General features: G+C 42.8%; 1 protein-coding gene across 2 annotated transcripts in view; it reads left to right on the top strand.

Annotated features, from left to right (window-relative positions):
* CHCHD6 (coiled-coil-helix-coiled-coil-helix domain containing 6) overlaps window positions 1-22461 on the top strand; it is a 209395-nt gene that overhangs the window by 59743 nt on the left and 127191 nt on the right. The window contains exons 5-6 of one of the 2 annotated variants that reach the window (XM_060271405.1): window positions 15068-15088; window positions 19172-19255. In XM_060271405.1, the coding sequence (XP_060127388.1) occupies window positions 15068-15088; window positions 19172-19255 (105 nt within the window). The remainder of the gene's footprint in view (window positions 1-15067; window positions 15089-19171; window positions 19256-22461) is intronic. The other variant, XM_060271406.1, reaches the window with a different exon arrangement.

Below are 22461 nucleotides of genomic sequence, written 5' to 3'. Positions count from 1 at the left end.
GGGAAAAAATAACATCATAAAGGGTAATAATATTAAATATAAAATAGACAACACAACAGAAAAAGCAAGTATATGACTAAATGAGATCGCACAGGAGTGAGGGAAGTGGGGAGAGAGGGAGGGGGGGTAAGGAATGGAAGGAGGCAATGGCTGGAGGAGGGTATAGGGGGATGAATTAAAGAAAAATTAAGACTGAGAGGCGCATGGTTTTTGTTTTTTAAAGATGCAAAGGCTTGCAATCAGCCAAAGTATAGAGCCCAACTTCCAGGAGACTGCGATCTACTTGCGGATTTATAAACTGGAGGTGATCTACTCCCGTTTTATTGGTGTTCAGGTCAGAGTTGTTTTTAGAGAGAGGAAATATCCCATTTTTGAGGTTAAAGTAAAAGTTCCTGACCTTTTTTTTATAATGAGGAAATGCTGCTAAAACTCCGTTCTTCATTCCACGAAGGGGAGAGGGGGCGGGGCCGGGTGCTCAAAGACAAAAGAAATGGAAAAGGAGATAGCGATCAACTGCAGCCTCCTGCAGCCGCGGGGAGAGGCAAGGGCTGCAGCCGAGTGCTGCTTCGCAAACAAACGGGGGAAAGTGCTTAGAACCCAGAGAATCCAGCTGAAAAACACGAAGCAGCAACAGCAATTGCACACACACCATCCCAAGCCAGCACAGTAACCAAGTCCCAAAAGCAAGAAAGGACTCAGCAAACACTGCTGCGGCCGGCGTTGCTGCTGCTGACTCGGGGAGCTCAGTGCTCTCTTCCGCACAGCGCCTATCACTATGGCTTATTTTCGGGGTACGGTTTATATTTCTCAAATGCTTAGAAATGCTGCTATGGCTTATTTTATGACTACGCCTTAAAAAGGGGGAAACACGGTAAGTGTGCTCAACTGAACACACTTAGAATCCCCCCTGTGGTCAAGAACGCGGCCTTATCAGAGTTAGCAGGTTATGCTGATCACGGCATAAGGGCTTTCTTGTACCTTTTGCAAACAGGAACCCAAAGGAACACGTATGTAGGCAGGATCCTTGTATTTGTCCCTTCGGTAAACGTCTTTCAACAATACATCAATTGGCACGTTCCTACAGTGGCTGTTATTGACTGTGTGAGAGTTGCAAGGAACAAAAGCAGCTCATGGGAAGAGAACTGTGTCTGTGTGTAGTGAGTTTATACCTATGAGCCCCAGCTGTAATTAGAGGAAACTATGTAACTATGTTATAAATAGTGCCCACTATAATAAATGTAGGGGTTTAATTTGAGCTTTCATGCCATGTTTAGATCCGGATATATTATTCACTGAAAAATAAAAGCTGCAATCAAGAGGCCCTCCTCTATCAAATTTTAAAAGAAATATCCTATTTATGTTTTCAAATTTTTTTTTTTCATCCCAGGTTTGTTTATCATTGACCCATGTTAAGGATCTGTATATATTTTTTACTTTTCGGTGTTTTTCCATGGACTTGTGGAGTTAACCCACTGAGTGATTCGAAGCTACCGTATATGCCGGCGTATAAGGCGACTGGGCGTATAAGGCGACCCCTTACTTTTCAAGTTAAAATATAGAATTTGGGATGTACTCCAGACCTTTTTTGGCGGGGAGGGGAGGGGAGGCTGTCTTCTCCAGCACTCAAGTCTGCAGCCGGGGAAATGGTGGTTTGTTTGTTTGTTTCTTTGCTTAGTTATTGAGAGGGGAAAAGAAGCCAGAGAGAGGAGAGATAGAGAAGCAGAGACATCGAGCAAAAGGGGGAAAGAAACCATAGAGAGGACAGAGATAGAGAGGCAGAGACATCAAGCAAAAGGGGGAAAGAAACCATAGAGAGGATAGAGATAGAGAGGCAGAGACATCGGAGGCTCACATAGCCAGCGAAAGACGCTGAGCAGAGCAGTGAAAGAGAGAGCGGAGAGAGAGAGAGAGAGAGAGAGAGAGAGACGGAGAGATCCCTTTGCTTTGCGCTGACAAAAAGAGAAGAGGCAGCAGCTTGACACCAATGAAATGCACAAAACTGTATCTCTGCGCTGATCCAGGTCGCAAAGCCATGAGGGAGCCATTCTCCCTGGCGGGGAGCAGCCCCCTCCCGAGCGCGCTTCTTTGCGTTCATATGGTCACTGCATACAGTGGGGATGCGGCTGTTTTTGAGCTCCCCCCACCGTATGCGGTGACTGCAGATTCTTGTACCCGGCGTATAAGGCGGCCCCCCCCAACTTTGAAAAGATTTTCCTGGGTTCAAAAGCCGTCTTATATGCCAGAATATACGGTAACTACTGTAGTAACCTATCCATTCTGAAGGAAATCAGCCCTGAGTGCTCACTGGAAGGAAAGATCCTGAAGCTGAGGCTCCAATACTTTGGCCACCTCATGAGAAGAGAAGACTCCCTAGAAGAGACCCTGATGTTGGGAAAGACGGAGGGCCCTAGGAGAAGGGGGTGACAGAGGACGAGATGGTTGGACAGTGTTATAGAAGCGACCAACATGAATTTGAAGAAACTCCGGGAGGCAGTGGAAGACAGGAGTGCCTGGCGTGCTCTGGTCCATGGGGTCACGAAGAGTCGGACACGACTAAACAATAACAACAACTGTAGTAACATTTCTTCTTAACCAAGCTAAGATTTGGATGGGATGAGTTTTTTTGTTTGTTTTTGCTGCTGCTGCTGCTGCTGCTGCTGCTGTTTAATTATGTGTTGCTATAGTTGATGGTGATCTTGGAACAGTTCTGCTTTGCAGTCATCCCAAACCACTTTCCTAAGACCCTAATCTGTGCTACTGTGTACAGGAGAAATTGTACATCTCCCAGCAAACATAAATTGGCATCGAATTCTTGTAGCTGTTAAAAATGTTAAGCACTCGCATAACATGGAAAACTGCTGTTTGCAAATTGTGCTATCAAATGGAAATCAAAATTTTGCTGGCAGTGACACAGATTTGCAAGTTTCACTTGATACAAGCATGCCCTGGAGAACACATTGTAAAAATAAGATTGTGGCTCTACAGCTGCCTGCAATCCGCTCCTTGCTGAATCTACACTCATTGTGACTTCATTAGGATACATTTAGCTTCATTAAAAGATGTTTCCTTGCAGCATTTCCTTATGATCAGAGGTTAGCGGGGAGTTGATAATGCACTCAGCCAAGAACTAAGGCACTGGCTGTCTGAAAAGGCACAGTTGGAAGCAAGACCCCAGGTGCAGGAATCCAAGTCCCTAGTGAACAGTCCCTGTAAGAGCCACACTGTGTTGGTAGGAAACACTAAGGACTATTTTGAAATGCTAAAAGTCAGGACTGGGGAGCAAATGTAGAAATAAAGGTTGCCAAATTGCATGTTTGGGCTCAGCTAGACCATACAAGAAGTAAATGGCATTAGCAGTAAAGTCACAGACCTTCCCTGAAGTGTTCACGGTGCGGCTGAGTATTTTTGAAGCTCTGCAGTGAAAAGAAATGCAATGTGTAGTCTTCAGGCTGTTAGTATTTGAAGAGTGGCATATTTATTATATTACAGAAATGTGTGTGGCTGGAAATAATGTTACCTGTGGGTAGAGCGGATTGTGTAGGACCCCAGTGGCCAGTTTTCTGTCTGTCTCTTCTTGCATTCTTTGTTTATTTGAACAAGTGCACAGTAACAGAACCAGAAACACTTGGTCTTAAGAGGGTAGAAAATGAGCAGCCCCTTCACTGATGCATTTTGAGTGATATTATTATAATTGTTATTATTATTATTGTTATTTATTTAATGAAGTATTAAGGGGCTCAAAAGTTGTGTGAGCATTCAGGGAAGATAATGTACATCAGAAACAGGAAAAGAGGACCAAATAGAGCTGCCAGTACTGTCTTGCTTCCTTGGGAGAATTAGCAAGAACCAACAAGTTAATGTAAATGAATATACAGTGGTACCTCGGGTTACAGACGCTTCAGGTTACAGGCTCCGCTAACTGAGAAATAGTACCTCGGGTTAAGAGCTTTGCTTCAGGATGAGAACAGAAATCATGCGGCGGCGGGAGGCCCCATTAGCTAAAGTGGTACCTCAGGTTAAGAACAGTTTTAGGTTAAGAACGGACCTCCAGAACGAATTAAGTTCTTAAGCCGAGGTACCACTGTATAGTGTTTGTTTACACAACATGGTGTGTACACTGAGTAAAATGGCTTTGCTGCTTGAAGTCACAGTACAGAAATATAAAATAAGAAAATGGTTAGTAGCCACAATTTACACAGGCTACTGAAACTCAGAAGTGGCTTTAGATGGAGTGGGGTGCAGGCACCAGGGAACCAACAGGGTTGTCACACCAGCCTAAACCCATCAGGGGGAAAAGCAGTAATGCAAATTATCTGAGGTTTGAATAATGGGAGGGTTGAAAGAAAGTGAGATTAGAGAAATAGGAAACTAAAAGTAGGAAGGTGAAGCAAGATGCTAATAATTACCTGTCCAAGGAAGTTAGAGTAAGAGAAGCACTTTCCTGAGTGACCTGTGATGGTGCGATCATTAGTGAGTTTTGGAGTTCCTGGCAGCTTTTCAGTGAGTGAGTGGTGGATCCCTTACAGTTTGCAGAGACAGCTATCTACCTCTGCTTACTCAAAAGGTACTTGACAGGATCAGGGCAGGACAGTGTGAATGATAAGGTAGCTTTTGAGCCAAAGCACAGTTAACACAGGCTTTCTGCAAGGTTCCTGACAAATCCTGAAGAGAATAACAAACACTGCTGAGAGAAGGCTTGCTGCTGCAGGCATCCATCGAGTTAGAGTAGGCTTGAAGTAAAGAGAGGTATGGCACAGCCTTCTAGAGTATTCAAAAATGCTCAACAGTTTGGGTATTAACACAGTGTCCACTTACAGGAAAGGTACTTCCTGAAGGGTGGTATGCTGTACAAGTATTATGGGACTAGATGAAAAGGGTCACTGAACTCTAAGTACCGTGTTTCTCCGAAAATAAGCCATACCCCGAAAATAGGCCATACCCCGAAAATAAGCCATACCCCAAAAATAAGCCATAGTGATAGGCAGTTTAACCTTGTAGGTTAAACTGTACCATACTTAATAAAAAATAAAATAAGACATCCCCTGAAAATAAGCCACTGTGTTTTTTTGAGGAAAAATAAATATAAGATGGTGTCTTATTTTTGGAGAAACACGGTAATTCAGATACTGAATTGTTACCAGACATTAATAGAATTCCCATCACAGAGTGGCAGGGAGGTCACAAGGGGTCTCTGCCTAATCAAAACTCAGTTGTCCATTGTGAGGAGGTTTCCAAGGAAATGCAAATGTAGACTTAATCCAATTACTGGTGGAGGATGTTTGCCAGTGGAAGTCCTTGAGGGTTAATAGGAGTGTATTCTTTCACAGGACACTGCAAAGGTTCTGGGGACTAATTAGGTTGGCACTTATATTCTGTCCCATACCATAACTGCTTCTACCATAGAGTATTCTGCTTAAACCAGTGTTGCTTTCTGTTAGATTGTAATTGAATCCGGGGGAATCTGGGGGAACCCGGCCAGATGGGCGGGGTATAAATAATAAATTATTATTAAATTATTACTTTTGCTCAAAGCGCAGCTAAGCACATAGTTTCAGGGCACTTGCAGAGTTGCAACTGAATCAGGCTTCTCAGGAACATCTACCCGGGGTCAGCAAACTTTTTCAGCAGGGGGCCGGTCCACTGTCCCTCAGACCTTGTGGGGGGCCGGACTATGTTTTTTAAAAAAGAAATGAACGAATTCCTGTGCCCCACAAATAACCCAGAGATGCATTTTAAATAAAAGAACACATTCTACTCATGTAAAACATGCTGATTCCCGGACCGTCTGCGGGCCGGATTTAGAAGGCGATTGGGCCGCATCCGGCCCCCAGGCCTTAGTTTGGGGACCCTGATCCAAGCGTAGTACAGGTGTGTATGCAGTATTGTAACAGAGCTTAGAGGTCAGGGCTGAGGTGTCAAAAGCCACAGTGAGCAGCAGAAAATGATGTGGAGGTCATGGAGGGAGAAAGTAGACACTCTGAAGGCCAGCTGGAAAGGATAGGCAGACTAGAAGTGCCAATAACTGAATTTCAGAATTCTGACTTCTAGACAAAAATGGTTGTAACTATATCCATGCAGTTAAAGGCATGCAGAAAACCAGGAGTAAAACAATAGGAATCCTTGAGGCAATAGGCAGTAGAGCTCTGATTTGTGTGTGTGGTGGTGGTGATTGTTTAAAGGGCAGGTTTCAGTCTGCAGTGTGACCTTGCAGCAGGAGAGGAGATAACTACAACTCCAGAGCACAAGAAGTAATGCAGAGCCATGATCTCTGAAGATTTCATAGGATTTCCTTACCCTGGCACTGCAGATAATAAAACCATATTGCCCTTTATTAAACTGTAGCCCCAAAGCTGAGTGCGTTCTCTTCAGACCCCAAGAGTGCTTGTGAGAAGCCTCATAAATGAAGAGAAATTAGATTTCTAATCTTATGATAGCTGGTTTGGCAGAAACGTAGGATTTGTTGTAGTGGATTATACCACCGGGCTTCCTTCTCTAGAGTCTTGGGCTTGGGAATTGCTAGTACCTGAAGTATCAGAACAGGAAAACAGCAATTATATAATGTTGCATTGGAAGGAAGGGGTGTCAGAGAGAGAGAAAGGGAGAGATATTCATTCTTCCTGTTGTGCCAGTACAGTCATAATACACCATTTAAATAGTGTTTGCACCATTAATAAAATAACTAGAGGAGGGGCCTTAGCTCTGCAATAGAGTGCATGGAGAAGGTCCCAGGTTTAGTCCCCAGCATCTCCATCTAGGGCTGGGAAAGACCCTTGCCTGAATCCCGGAGAGCTACTGCCAGTTAGTGTATGCAACACTGAGTTGGATGGTATAAAGCAGCTTTCTATTTTACTAATTATTATGCTGTACCATACTCAATGTTTTAAGAATGGTAAGAGTAATTTGTGCTTCCATGTAGGAGAGTTCTATCATGTGGTGTAGTTCTAACCACTGTGCTTTTTCAGACAGCAAGTAGTGGCTTGTACCCACACACCAGGGAGAAATAGGAGCAAAACCCATCTCTCTGACATGCTAACTTTCTTTGTGCAAGTATAACATTTTCAGGTGAACCAGTGTAAAAAATTCTTATAACAACAGGCAAGTTCAAGTAGATTATTGTGCCTCTGTGGCCGTACGGCAAAGAAACCTCCTCCCTCCATTTGGAAATGAAAAATGATCCTACTAGGCAACTCACTGTGTTTTATGCTGTTTTCACAAATCAACTTTTATCTAGCTACTCTCTTTTTATATTGAGTTTTAAACTAGTTGAGACGGGATATATTTAACTTTAAAATTAACCTGAGCTAAGTTAAAGGACTGCTAACTTTTAACTTCAACTAGTTGGAAGTTTTCACCAACTTTGCCCATGACTGCTAATAGTAATGATTAAAATTAACAATAACAAAGGTGAGCCCTGTTTGAAAGATCTCATCCCCAGGAAGAACAAACAAACAAACAAACAAACAAACAAACAAACAAACAACAACAACAACAACAACAACAACAAAGAATAGGCCTCATGCTCATTTGTTCACTTTTCTCTTTCACTTATTGTAGGGAGATATTTAATAATTGAATGGAGAAATCCTATGGAGATTTTTCCTAACCGAGCAAGTGATTTATCTCTCATGGTCAGGGAAATCCTGGTTTGGCCATGCAGTTTGGAACGCCGGGAGAGGACTGTGTATATGAACTTGGGCTTCCATGCTCAATTCATAGCTACAACCTGGGGCATGTGGCTGGGTGGGGTGGGAATATATATTTTCAGAGGGCCTTTGCTTTTAAGGTGGAAGGAAACCCCATGGGTCTGTAGAACTGACTGTAATAGGAACAGTATATACTGGAAAAGTATAAGATTCTGGAATGAGGGTGACTTGCCTGAATTTTTCCGACTAGCAGCTGTTGGCATCTGAAGGCCTTAGGCAATATTCTGCATTGCCTGGTCTCTCTCTCTCTCTCTCTCTCTCTCTCTCTCTCTCTCTCTCTCTCTCTCTCTCTCTCTCTCTCTCTCTCTCACACACACACACACACACACACACACACACGATTTTAAGGCCTTTAGTATTTCTCTTGTTGACAGGCTTTTGTTTTCAAGAGTTGGAGGAAGGGGAAGGGGGAGACCCCTTTAATGGGGGTTAAATGTTTAAAGAAAACCATGAGGGTCTGGTTTATTCTGGTATTTTGTAAGGCATTTCCGTCAGTCTTCATTCACCACAAGGGTAACACTATCGGCTTTGGGCAAAGCAAGCCTATTTGCAGGCACTCCAGAAGTATTAGGAGTGTTGTTGCCCTTGAATCACAAAGGAGAACAGATCTTTACTGCAGCTTTTCATCTACAGTGTTTATAAAAATGTATACATTGGGGATACATTGGAATGGGCAATTTTCACCGGAGCCATTCTCCAAAATTGATCCTATTGCTGTCGGCTCCTTCTCTCCCTGCTTCTTCCTCTTGTCAGCTGAAGTGGCTGCATCTCTGCCTCCTGTTACATTTAATACTGATGCTGGCTTCAGTCTCCCATTACAGAAAAAGTGTTTGACAGTGAAGGGGAAAAGGAAAGAGACCTAGAAAATAAGGACCTAGTTGCAGCTTTGAAGTTCTCTAATACACATCACTATAGAAACACCTAGGGGTATGTAAATTTTTCCATGAAGAAAAGAAAAGAAAAGACCCCTATCTTCCCTTATCTGAAATGAGGTCTGACCCACAGGTAGTCTGGTGTGACACAGATGCTTCCGATGCTTTCACTTAGAAGTTTTGGGAGCTACTCGGAGGTTACTATGAACTTCCCCTCCATTCTTCTAAATTTGTACTATGCCAGTCTTCAGTGTGTTGTCTTCTGCTGACCCTTTCTCTGTGTGGGAGAGAGCACCTCCCTGTGTCCCATGGAGCTGTGGTCTGTATGTTACCTTGGCTGTGGGATTAGCCCCTCTATGGTAAGTTTCTCCAGCACACAAGCCTGGCTGGAAGATGAAGCAGAAGTGGCTGTGTGAATAAAGGTAATCATATAGCACATTTCAGGTCCCCTGCCAGCTGCTGCCATCAAGATGAAATGGGGGTGAGGGAAGCACTAATCGATGACCCCCTGCTCACCCTGGCAGTACTGCTTCTCAGGGGTAGGAGCACTTCATCACTTCTACCAAAGGGATTAGTGTGTAGTACTGTATAGATCAGGTCACTGGTTTGTGCTGTGAAGAGGAAAATGTTGTAGATGGTTTCAAAAGTCCTGCATGACTAAACTAGCTTAAATTTCATTTGTGAAAATGAAGTTCTCCCTTCCTACCAGCCCCAGCCAGCATGACCAACTCCTGTCAAACCTGAAGGCAGGCATGCTAACATTTTATGTGTAAAACACTCTCATATCCTTATACTGGATCAGACTGATTCTGTGCAGTCTTTGATCATCCCATCTCTGATACATTGCAATTGAACTTGGGACAGTTAAGAAAAAAATTATTGGGATTATTGAACAGCTTCCATATTGGGAGGAATGGAGATACTATTGCTTGGGATAACAATGCCAACTTAATGCAAAAATGCCAGTTTACTAATAGAATTTTGTTAAACATCTATTCTGCCTTTTCACATGTGACTTCATGCATCATATTTTTTTAACGTGGGAGCCTACAGATCAGACAAATAAAGAAGAAAAATTCCTAGGTGCTAGAAAGATGGTTTATGCCAGACCCAGCACAGTTTTGGCAGGAATTCTTCCTTTGGGACACCCCTCTAGCAGCAATTGTCTAATACAAGTTACTTGTGACTCCAAAACACACCTAGAGTTGTTGTTTCTTCCTGTTCTCCTCCTGCTGCTCTCTCTTCTTTTCTTTTGTCTACCAATGGTGACATCTCCTTTTTTTGGTTGGTAAACTAAAGATACTTTTCAGCGTACCTCTGAAAAAGTGGGAAGAGTAACTTTGATAAAGGTGCTTGCAAAACTCATATATTATACAGGTATGCTTGAGAGGAATGTGTGATTGGCTGCAGCTCCATTTAATACACACTTAGTGGCAAACTTGATTTTACCTCTGCATAACCCTCAGGCTCAGGACTAGGAAGCTGCCATGTGCACACATTTCTGACCGCATCCCACAGGTGTTAAGAGTTTGCTTCAAGTGGACGTTGAAGTATAAGGCATTTATTCCAATCCTTTGGGAAATGATTGTTAACTATAAAGAGACACAGGAAGCTACCTTATATAGAGTTGGACCACAGGTCAATCTAGCTCAATATTGACTACATTGACTGGCAGTGTCCTTCCAGGATGTCAGACAGGGGACTTTCTTAGCCCTATTTGGAGATGCTGGTGATTGAACCTGAGCAGTTTGGCATACCAAACATGTGCTCTACCACTGACTTACAGCCCTTTAAAATCATTTTTAAAGTCACACCCAACATATATAAATATTACGGTATTAGTGACCTTTTGCAGCCCAAATCAAGCTGTTCTTGGGTTGCTGTCCCCACCGCCTTCCACAGACCATATAGGAATAAGTCTCCCTTCGTGTGGTTTGCTGTAATGTCTCCCTACAATGCTTGTTGAAAAGTTGATTTTGTACTATTTGCTTCAGCACGGTGATACAGCACTGTTTGGCCAAGAGTTATTATATGGCTCAAGTACTGGCAGAGTTGAAAGCCATGCTTGTTTGGGCAGAGAATAAAAAAAAAGAAAATGGTGTTTTACTCTTAGCCAAGCAACTTAAGCTTGAAAACCAACATTGAATGTGTTATCAGTCAATATTAGTTAATGCAGCTTAGACATTGTGCCTTTTGAATGATAATGGTAATGAAACCCCTCTGTAATGTTTGCCTCCTTATATTGTCCTTTAATCAGTATCCTTTGGCTTTTTCCAACAATATATTGTGTTCTTTTACACCTAATCTCTTTAATAAGGTTCTTCCATTTTTATTGCCCTCTAATTTTATTCTCTGTGGAAGGTGTGAACCTATAGCTTTAGAAAATGAGGCTTTATGTAATAACTATAACAAGTGAAAAATCAAGAACTGTTTCGTTTTATGAGTAATCTAGAGAGACCCCATTCTTCTTCTTCTTCTTCTTCTTCTTCTTCTTCTTCTTCTTCTTCTTCTTCTTCTTCTTCTTCTTCTTCCTTTTTTTTTTAAAAAAGAGTTCAAATGTCCCATTTTCTGAGCCAGCTATGAGCACTGTGATTTGAAGAATCAGTATTTACACAAAACAAATTTGTGTGGATGGAAGAATGGGTGGTGTAGTTCAAGCAGAATAACAGCTGTATGTGGCAGGCTAAGGGTGGCGCTGTGGGTTAAACCACAGAGCCTAGGGCTTGCCAATCAGAAGGTCGGCGGTTCGAATCCCCGCGACGGGGTGAGCTCCCATTGCTCGGTCCCAGCTCCTGCTTTGTTGGTCAGGGGTCCCTGTTGGTCAGGGGTCCCTTTACCTTTAAGGGTGAATATAGTTACCACTTCCCAAGTAGTAACTTACTGTTCTCCAATGGTTTGACTTCACCCCCAAAGGCGTACTCTCCATTGTCCCTCAGACAGACAGATGCCAGCCAAGTGCTACTACACAGTAAGCCATCTCCAATGTTGTGGAGAGTATTACCACTCCCCTGGATTTCTGAACAGCTGCAGGAAAGTCTGGTAGAATTTTCCTCATTGTTTTGTAGATCCAGCTTGCCAAAAGGCCCATATATGAACACTGCAGTACCGTAGATTACCATTTGGTAAAGTGTTGCCTATAGTCATCCTATCCTGAGATCGATGATGCACTGGAGAGAGAGTAAGTATATCCTTTGTAGATTTGCCATCCATAGTACTTTCTGATTTTATCGCCTGTCATGCTGACATCTGACTATGTACACACACACACACACAGTGGCTGTGAATAAATATACAGTGGTACCTCTACTTACGAATGTTTCTACTTACGAATGGAGCTCCATCCGCCATCTTGGTTGCGGTTTAGATAGGATTTTTTCTACTTACGAATTTTTAGATAGGGTTGCTTCTACTTACGAATTTTTTCTCCCAATGCATTCCTATGGGATTCGACTTACATTTTTTTTTTTACTTACAAATGTGCATTCGGAACGCATTAAATTCGTAAGTAGAGGTACCACTGTAGTGCCTTTAAGATATATATAGTGTATGTCTGGTTCAAACAATGCTTTCTTTCTCTACCTGTATTTGCAGTCTACTGCAAATACAGGTAGAGAGAGAAAGCACTGCTTGAACCACACTGTTCTCATGATCAAGTTATTGATTGCCAGCGAACATGCTGCATGTGTGGTGTGCTGTTGGGGGCTAATGACAGTCTTATCCTTGTTCTCCTAGAGGAGGGAGGAAATTGGCTCACCTGCCTGACCTGTAGACATTTAATTCCATCCAGGGCAGTGGCAAGAGTGGGGCAGAAGGTTAGGCGGGCAATGTGCAGCCAATTTCACATAATCCTTCCACCTCCTTGGGTAACTTATCTGTGCTGTTTAAAATGACAGCAGCTCATATAAATGGGGAGCCGTTTTCTGTCTCTCTGTCAGCTTCAGCTCTGAACTGTGGCCAACAAGAACATTCGTGCCACCTCTCCGGACCCCTTTCAGATAAATAATCACGATAATAAAGGCCAGACCTCAGAAGAAGTTACCACTTAAAGAATAGGCTGCCAAGCCAGTGTAGCCCCAAGAAGTATGGGAGACTCAGCGGCCCTTGACAACAAATGAGTGCGCTGGCTTTCTCATAAACACCTCAGTCTGAAGCCAGGAAGTTTATGGGTATGAGAGATGTTTATTGTCTTGTACTTACTCTGCTGCTGCTGGGTTATTGCTTAAGTCAAATAATAATAATAATAAAGTGTGTGTGTGTGTGTGTGTGTGTGTGTGTGTGTGTGTGTGTGTGTGTGTGTGTTGGTTGCAGTTTATTTTTGTGAGCAGACTGAACTCCCTGCAGTCTGTGTGGCTTCACTGTGAAGTCCTTAAATAATCTGCTTGCTAAGAAAAGGGAGAGAGGAAAACAGCGTGGCATCAGTCTGGCTGTATAATGTACGTCTAGCTAGAACAAGGATCACCCTATTAAGTAAAAAAAAAAAAAAAAACCTCCAGCACAGCTCCAGAAGGAATCATACTAGTGAAACAATTGGGTCTTCACCTTGAAGCTACTTCACACACACACACATACTCCTCCTTGACTGGCTGTGTGGAGAAAGGCTGCTGTGAACTGTGGGGAGCTGGCTGCCATTTCCATGATCACGTTTGCTGGAAACAGTGTGCTTGGTTTAAACCAACCTTACACTGTGCACTGGTGTAATTGCACAGTCTTGTGGGAGAGTTTGCTAGTGTGAACTGGCCTTTTAGGGAGAAGGTTTTTTGCAGAGAATGAATGGGCAGACATGTCTCATTTTCAGCAAAAGGCTGTGGTAGAGAAGTAGGAAAGCAGCTGCTTACAAGGACAGAGCAAGGACTGATTGCTTCAATTTGCAGCTATACATACTTTTGTTGTTGTTTAGTCGTTTAGTCGTGTCCGACTCTTTGTGACCCCATGGACCAGAGCACACCAGGCACTCCTGTCTTCCACTGCCTCCTGCAGTTTGGTCAAACTCATGTTGGTAGCTTTGAGAACACTGTCCAACCATCTCGTCCTCTGTCGTCCCCTTCTCCTTGTTCCCTCAATCTTTCCCAGCATCAGGGTCTTTTCCAAGGAGTCTTCTCTTCTCATGAGGTGGCCAAAGTATTGGAGCCTCAGCTTCAGGATCTGTCCTTTCAGTGAGCACTCAGGGCTGATTTCCTTCAGAATGGATAGGTCTGATCTTCTTGCAGTCCATGGGACTCTCAAGAGTCTCCTCCAGCACCATAATTCAAAAGCATCAATCCTTCGGCAATACATACTTATACAATATATCAGTAATACATACTTATACAGTAGTGTAATACATGTCTGCTCAGAAGCAAGCACCATTGGGTTCAAAGGGACTTTATTCCAAGTAAGTGTGCATAGGATTGTACCCTTAGATGGATTATCCAGAAGTGTTTTTCTCCCTGCAGAAGTTAGTGGAGCAGGGTAGTCAAAAGAGGCTACGGACTCTCCTTCCTAGTAGACGATCACTTCTTTCTGAGGAGGCTTATAAGCCCAGGGTGTCCTGGAATTGCAAGTACTGTAGTTGGAGTGGACAATTCTCAGGGTTCCTTCCAGCTTTAGGTTTAGCTTTTACCTTCCTCCTCTTCCACCTCGCCCTCCTCATATATTTGAATTATCATTGTAAAGCCAACCTTGGGCAGGGGGAAAACAAGTTGTCTAGGGAAAATTGGAAGCATCACCCCTTCTGGCCAGTGGTGTAGCATGGGTTGCCAGCACCCAGAACAAGGCAAGTATTGCATCCCTTTACTGGTGCCTCTGTGCGGCGCTGCTGCTGCTGCCGGACAGAGCTGCAGAGCAGCAGCGGGACATGTGTGCATGCCTCCTCAGGCTGGGGCACTGCCACCCCCCTAAGTCTTGCTGTCCAGCCATGGGATGCCACACAGCCAAGGGACGCAAGGGACTCGACTCTCCCAGCTCCTTGGTATGCTGCTCAGGTGAGGCGGGTGGGATGGGAAGTGCCTCTGGTCGGGGTGGCAGCTGCAGAGACATGCCCCTAATTTTTTTGCACCCAGGGAAATCACCCTAGTACTCTCTCTCTCCCCCCCCACCCCCACCCCCATGCTGTGTCTCTGCTTCTGGCCTGTTTCCTTTTAGTATACATCTCATGACCCCCAGTTTCATATGCCATTGTTGGTCTCTGTAAGAGTGTGCAGTGCCTTGTATGATTCCAGGGTGCCTACCTTGCTTAGAGAATGCTCTACTGGGATATTAAGAATCATTCCTTGAGATTGCACACCCGCACACCCATCTCAGTCGTATTTTTTGGCATTCACATACAGGACAGTAGCAACAGGGAGACTTGACGTCATTGTTTAAAATGCTTGTCATCTTTAAAATACAGTACACTTTCCTCTCGTGTGGGGGGGTCCTATTATGAGCTTTATTGTATAGCGATAGGTGTTCTCCACAAATCACTGACCTGTTCTCTCTTCCCTTTCTCTCTTCCTTCTCCACTCTGTCACCCAGCCTGTGGATTTGGATGCCTGGGTAAGCTCCTTTTCTCCCCTGCATGCATATAATTTCCCCCTTTGAATTAGCTGCTAGATAAAGTAAAGAAATAACGGAGTATCACCACATTACTACACAAAAACAATTGTCTTTGCTGATGCAGGGCTTTATTTTTTGTCATTACAAGTTAAAATATGTTAAGCCAGAAAATCACATTTTATCCATAAAATATTTTCTGTAGGTTTTGAGGGGTATAGTGATACTTGCAGCTGCTGGCACCATCCTTGATAGGATGGGTTGACCAGCCCAACTTCCAGGTAACTGAATGGATGGAATATAAAGTTGTCTTGGTGGCTGGTTGTTCGGAATTCATTTGGTGCTCCCTTACCCTGTAGTAAAATCTTCCTTTTTCTTCTTTCTTTTAACATGAAAATGGTTTGGAGACCTAAATGAATTATGCTGATGGGAAATAGAGAAGACAAAGCACTTTGGAAAGACTTGGCAGGCCTGAGAAACCTGGTGTAATAAGTGAGAAGTATATCAAATACTTCTGAAGGGCAGAAAGCAAACTAATGGAGTGCAATCCTTATTTGTAGTCCTCTGCCTTCTTTCAGCCTTGTGCGCCAAGAACCATATTCACTTTGTGTACCTTGCAAGTTTGGAATTTATTTAGCATCCTCCCTTTTTAAAAGACAAATTTCTAGCTCTTCTGATGCAGAGGAAAGTCTGGTAACCCAGCAGACTGGTCTACAGACTGGGTCTAGGTTTGTACTGCTAGCTAGTCATTATTTTCTAAATGGGTCAGACATACCACAATATACTACTCACAAGCATTATTGCCAAGGGAAGATTTAAGGAATAGGAAGAACAGATGGAACTAATCAAATGGGTGCTGTCTGTTGTGAGTACTCAGTAGTGATGAAAAGATATTCTGTACATGCTCAGTATAAAAATAAATAAATCAAGACTATAGTTGCATCATAATTTAATTGATTTACCCTGGGAGCAACTCCCATTCTATAATGTACTGGTGGCTTTGTATTTGGTCATCCAGCAAGCTCTGTTGGCTTGGATGTTAAGATTACAGCAGGAATGTTTTCCATCACCTCTTCCCTCCTGCAGCTACTTGTGCCCCCCTTCAAAAAACAAAACAAAACAAAACAAAAACCCTCTCTCAAGGGTTCAGAACCTGCTCCTGAAGAATATGGGATGGAGTGTAGGAGGGTGCTGGGATAATGGAGTCCTAGAGGTAGATAATTTAAGGAAGTTCACAGAAGTTTCCAATCCGCTCCTTGCATACCCACAGTCTAGCCCATATTGTCCAGGACCTAAGGCCAGCCCGAGGCATTTTGGCACCTGAGGCGAACCACAAAATGGTGCCCCCCCCCCTGTCAGAGAAGAAGGAGTATGTGAAGATCTACATCAGGAACGAGAGATCTGCCACCCCCATACATCCTGCTGCCTGAAGCAATCACCTCACCTTGCCCCATGGGTGGGCTGGCTCTGTCAGGGGCAGGATTCAACTCTTTTTGGAAAGGGTGGGGAGTACATAGGAAGCTGTAGGGGGAAGGAGGAGACTGGAAACTTTCTAATTAGAATTGGTATGTAACATTTCCCTATCACATTCTTATTTTTTTCTGCTGGTATAAGCATTTTACACACAGTGTCTGAAACTTTGTTGGCTACCTGTGGTGTCCATACTCTCTGAAATTGTAATTTCCACAGAAGCCAGCTTGCTTTGGGACATCACAGGGCTTCTGACTTCAGGTGGGGAATAAGTAGCAGGATAAAGTGAGCTCTTAATAAATAACCTGTATTCATACAAAATGTCCCTGATTGCCTAACCCAGTTTTGTAATGTTTGATATGGTGATATTTCAGATGACACCCTCTCTGGGTTTACCAGCACATATTTCAGGCATAACAACAATGCGTATTTTAGTTCGCAGTAATAACAGCTAGAGGTGAAGTTAAAAACCAAAAGCATCTTTTTAAGCTGAGCAGAATGTTTTGAGGTTCATTTTCCTTTCTGCCTTAGCTCTCCCATAAGTATCATTTTGAAATGAACATGTTATTGAGAACAAGTCTTAAAGTTGCAATAACTTTTCCCTCTCTCCCTCTACCACCACTATTCTATAATGGAAGTCATACTATTGGGCTAGTGGGGAGGCTGAGCAGCAATATTCTGGCATTGCTTTGTCAATACTCTGACCATTTCAGGTTCTCTGTTTTAGATCTTCATCAGTCTGGAATGGAAGCTTTGCATACAATGTTAGTCTCTTGTTGCTTCATTAAATCCTGAGAAAAAGCTGTGATTAGTATGTATTAAAGTTAAGGATATTCATCTTTCATAGCAACTCTTTCTCACACCAAAGGAAGGCATGTGAGGATATACTTCTGTCTCTCCCACAGTAGCTGGAAGAATCAAAGTATGTTGCTCAGGGTGGGAATCAGAAGCAGAAAGCGTCTGCTTTCCCTATTTGCTACAGCCTGGGGGTGTACCTTTTAATTATCCTTATCTGGGAGGAAGTAGGAAGTAGAAAGAAGAATAATTTGCCAGCCTAATTTTAATTGGTTTTGCAAAGCCTCATTGGATGTGTTAGTCAAACAAACATGGTCTAAAGTAGGGGTAGACAACCTTCTTACTATGTAGGGCCCCATTGCCTCAGGGGATATCTGCCAGGGGCAGCATGCCAGTGGGACTGGGGTCAGAAGTGGGCAGAGACAGAGCCAAAGACAGATGGGTTACCCCACTTTCTATCTCTCCAGTGTTCCTTTTCTGCCATCCTTTATTACTCATTTCTGCTACCACCTTTCCCTTTGTTTTGTCCTCTTTTCCATTCACATTAAATTGGGCCAGGGGCTCCATGTGACCCACCTGTGCTCTAAAGCTATACATGTGCCTGGTGCTTTATTTGAATTAACTGCTAGCTGTATCCTTGATGGCATCATGTGTGCATGGCAAATGAAGTGAGGTTGCTGGGTTTTGATGTTGGTAAGAACAGGATTTACTTACCTGTGAAGCATCCTCCTCTTAGCATGTTCAACATCCTCTCTGTTTATAGGGATTTGGCTAGGCAAAATTGTTGACTGGTCAAATGCCAACTCTCTATGACCCCATGGTTTGTCTTCTACCAGAGAAAAATGGAGAAGGAAAAGACTGACAACTTGCATTTTCAGATTTCTATGATTCTCTGTTATTTCTTTTCCTTGTGATGGCAGCTGGCCATAAAATGACAGCTCTGAGCCCACAGGGAACACTTCTGACTGGGCTGCTTAATCAGAGCCAGTTCTGGAGAGGGGGAGGGATGGCAATTCATTTTATGTTACATCTGTCACAGCCCCCTCCCTTATCGTTGGCCTGTATGCTTTAGGCAATGATTCATGTGTCCTGTTGTGACAGTGCAAACTGAGTTCTGGGGCCCTTATCACTATTCTCAATTTTGCTCTGAACCTCCTGATTTTTATGCAGCTAAGGAATTGTGGGTTTGTGAACAGGAGGAAAGCCCAGAAGGTGCCCTGTGAAGGTCAAAGTGATATCTGGCACCTGCAGGATTCTTAGTTGGAAGGTCATCGGTACATCTTTGGTTCCTGCCAATGATTTGGGGAGCCCCCAGTGATCCAATGTTTGAAGCTAACTTGGTATGCATCTCATCACCTATCTAGGTCCTGGTTTCTTTCTTAAAACGTAGAAAGCATTCAGACATGGAAGCCTCCAGCCTGCAGTCTGAGATGGTACATACCCTGTACTAGTCCAAGACTCATTGTGCTGCATACCTTGCTCTAGCAGTTCTACTTGCTGTAAGCATGGTAGGGACATCTGATCGCTCCAAGTTGAAGCACCTCAAGAGTATTTCTCTTGGCAACCTTTTCATTATGAGGCACAGAAAATGAAAGCATTAAATAGTATGTCAAGCTGAAATAATTCATTATGAGAGAAACGACTTTTGCCTTGCAAGCATTCTGGTCTAGTGTGGCATATTGGAATTGCTTTCAATACCCTATCCCAAGCCTTCTCCCAACCCTAGCTCCTTCCTTCCTTCCTTCCTTCCTTCCTTCCTTCCTTCCTTCCTTCCTTCCTTCCTTCTCTTTTGTGAACACCTTGTTTTGTATTTTCTTGCAGTCCCAGGAACTAGAGTGGAAGGATGAAAAACTGAAGAGGAGAGGCAACTTCTATAAGGAGCAGTTGGCCCACATTGAGAAGAAGGTGAGGCAGTGTTGTCTTTTATTTGCAGTGGCTGAATGCTAACAGGATCAGACATCTATCTGAGTGGATCAGCAGAGAAGAGAAATGAGAACCATTGTGCTGAAACCTAGGGCTGCCAGCCCCTATTATGTATCTGTTGGGGCCTCCTCCTCATCACACACTGTTAAACTGCTTCACAAGCTGAACCTTTTAAGCAACTCACATTTAAAGGATAATTGGTTTTTAACTGGATGATTTTCTTTTCTTTCTTTTTTTTATAAAAAAAACCCACCTCGTTTATAATTCATAGTCCCCCACCCCATACTATGGGTTTGGTTGAAAGCTATGTCACCTTTTAAAAATTCCCTTTGTTAAAAAAAATCTGTGGATAAAAAAAAACCCTGTGAAAATAACCTCAGTTCATTCCATACATATGAATTAAAGTTGTTATTATTAATTTATCTCTTGGGAAACCAACAGATCAAAGTGTGTTGCTGCAAAATGTTGTCTGCTCCTTTGCTAGATAAGCCTTTGAAATGAACATGATTTAAAGAGATACCATCAAGCATCTTTTCAGCCTAAAATGACCTTTGGAAATCCATTTAGGGATTTGAATCTCTCCCCTGAATGTGCGGTTTGCATTTCTGTTTAATTGTTTACCAGGATGAGTTTTAAAAATTGATGGCATAAGAATTGGAGCAACCACATTATTCCTTAGGAACTAATGTGTTCTTTTCACTTCCTAGCTTAATGAAGCAATGCTCACAATAGCTTTAAAAATGTGTGAAGAATAATATTCCATAATTTTAAAGCAATTAATCTCTTGACAGGCTTGGTACCTCTGACTTGGTACCTACTGAATTTGTAGGGGGGGGCTGTTTCTGTTTTTTGAAGATGGATACTCAACGTTTATAAAGGTGGGGTGAAATGTACCCAAACAGCACTGATTTTTAAAAATAAAATATTGATATCAGTCTTCCACAACCCTACGCTCCAGGTGGCTCTCAGTATGGCGAGGTGTGATTTGCCATGTGGAGGTTTAGAGGCACCCTTCCTTAATTTAATGACATTTTGATGTTTTTATTCTGAATGCCTTTTCAGTTCTATTCTACCCCTATTAAATTGACTGACACAACTCGGAAACCAGGTACACAAGGTGCTAAGAGAAGTGTCCTCAGCCTAGCGAATGCTGTTTAAATTTATTTGTTCATCATCATATCTGCAGAAGCTTAGCCAGAGTCTGTTCTTTCCATTTATTGTGAGAAAAGGAGAGTAGAGGGTGAAAAACAATATTATGTCTATTTTCATAATAGACAAATTACACTCTTTAATATCACTGCAAAATGTGTTAGAGGTCAATAGTACCTCCATAGGTATACAAAACCCCTTTACAAACCTGATTTCTCAAACTTTTCCCCCCAGTTAGAACCAGCAAAATTGAATTGGAACTTTTTTCATCTTAGCTGGCATTTTGCAGAAAGCTGACTAATTCAGCTTCTGTGGTCACTGTGAGCCCAATTGCATCTGCAAATTTTTGCAAACAACCTGTACTCTTACCTCAGCAAGTGTCCAGACTTCATAAATACTCTCAGGCAAGGATGTTTTATTTGACCACTTTCCTTTGTTCATGGAAAGAGCTTCACATAATGTCTTGTTGAGGGTTGCCCTCAACACTTCCCAGAGCACAGTACCAATCTCACTGGCCACTTTCAGAAGAATTAATAAAGCCCTCAGACTTGATGATCTGCTTCCATCCTGAACCACTAGTGTTGGAGATAAGCCTGCCTCTTAGGATGTGCTTACCAAGACTCTCCCACAATGCTTTGTGCCATATGAGAAGGTTTCAACGGATGAACCGTTATTGCCATCCAGAGGAAGTTGTCAAATGAGGCAGTATCCAAACCCACAAAGTATGGCATACAACTCTGGTTGTGTTCTGAATCCAAAATGTCATATGTTTATGTCATATGTCATATGTTTATGACACAGGCATAAATGAAAAGGTGGAGGGAGGAGCCCAAGAAGCTCAAAAAGAAGACCAGACTGTGGTTAAGAAACTAGCAACAAGTTACACTGTTCTGCTAAAACATGGGGTTGGAAGCAGAACATGTTTCGCTTCCTGTTGAGTGTGTTCCACTTGTAAATTGAGTCCGCCGCTGCTATGGGAAAGCATGCTTTGGTTTAAGAACGCTTTGGTTTAAGGACAGACTTCCGGAACGGATTAAGTTTGTAAGCCAAGGTACCACTGTACTTGCAAATGTTGTCATACTTAATAACTTTCACCAAGTGTGTTAGTTGTATGGCTTTCTTGACCCCAGTCCCAGTTTGATTTAGTCAGTTTGATGATGGGCTGAAGTCAGTGGTAGGTGGACTTTTTTGGGAAAGGGCGGCTGCCACTACTACTACTACTACTAATAGCAATTTTATTATTTATAATATAATATAATAACCCATCTGTCTGGGTTTCCCTAGCCACTCTGTCCAAAAGTATAAAACAGTGCTGCTCTACTACCGGAGGCCTCGCCCTCCTGCTTTGTTCTGGTTTAACTTTCAGTTTACAGTAATTATACAGCAGGATAGTGTTGGAGAGGCAGAAGTGCCGCAGACATTCATTACATGTGCTACATGCGTCTGAAATGTCCCAAGAACAGTGGGTTTCGTGCATTGGTATGTTGTGTTACTTTGACAACCATAGTGTTAACAGAAGAACCATAGAGCACATTTTGAATGTTGTGCAGAAGATAATCACAGATTTAGCCCTTAGCATCTCCAATAAGAAAGATCTCAAGTAGTCTGTGATAGGGAAGACCTCTGCCAAGGACCCCAGGAGAGCTGCTACCAGTCAGCATAGACAATCCTGGGCTAGATGGAGAAATAAAATCTGGTTGACAATAGCTCAGAGCACCATGCAATTTTAGTTTGTAGAAAAAAGGCAAACCTCTTTCCAAGTGCCACCATTTCCATTTTCTTTTCTTGGGAATGGCAAAACATATTCATAGCAAGTTGCCTTTGCACACTTAGCTACATCTAATCTGTGTAATTAATTTTAAAAAAGAACGATTTAAGCTACTGCCCAACGCTGCTGCTTGCGTTTAAATTCCATTTATGTTTCATGGGGATTGTGCAATGAAATCTCAAACAATCCACCAGTCATCCACTCTAATTATCGCAGTTGTCCATATGTTCACAAGCAAGGGATATATATATATATATATATATATATATGT

The sequence above is a fragment of the Zootoca vivipara genome, chromosome 2 (assembly GCF_963506605.1).
Source record: "Zootoca vivipara chromosome 2, rZooViv1.1, whole genome shotgun sequence".
Taxonomy (NCBI): Eukaryota; Metazoa; Chordata; class Lepidosauria; order Squamata; family Lacertidae; genus Zootoca; species Zootoca vivipara.
Note: the sequence above shows the minus strand (reverse complement) of the source record. Positions and strands in the feature narration are given on the sequence as shown.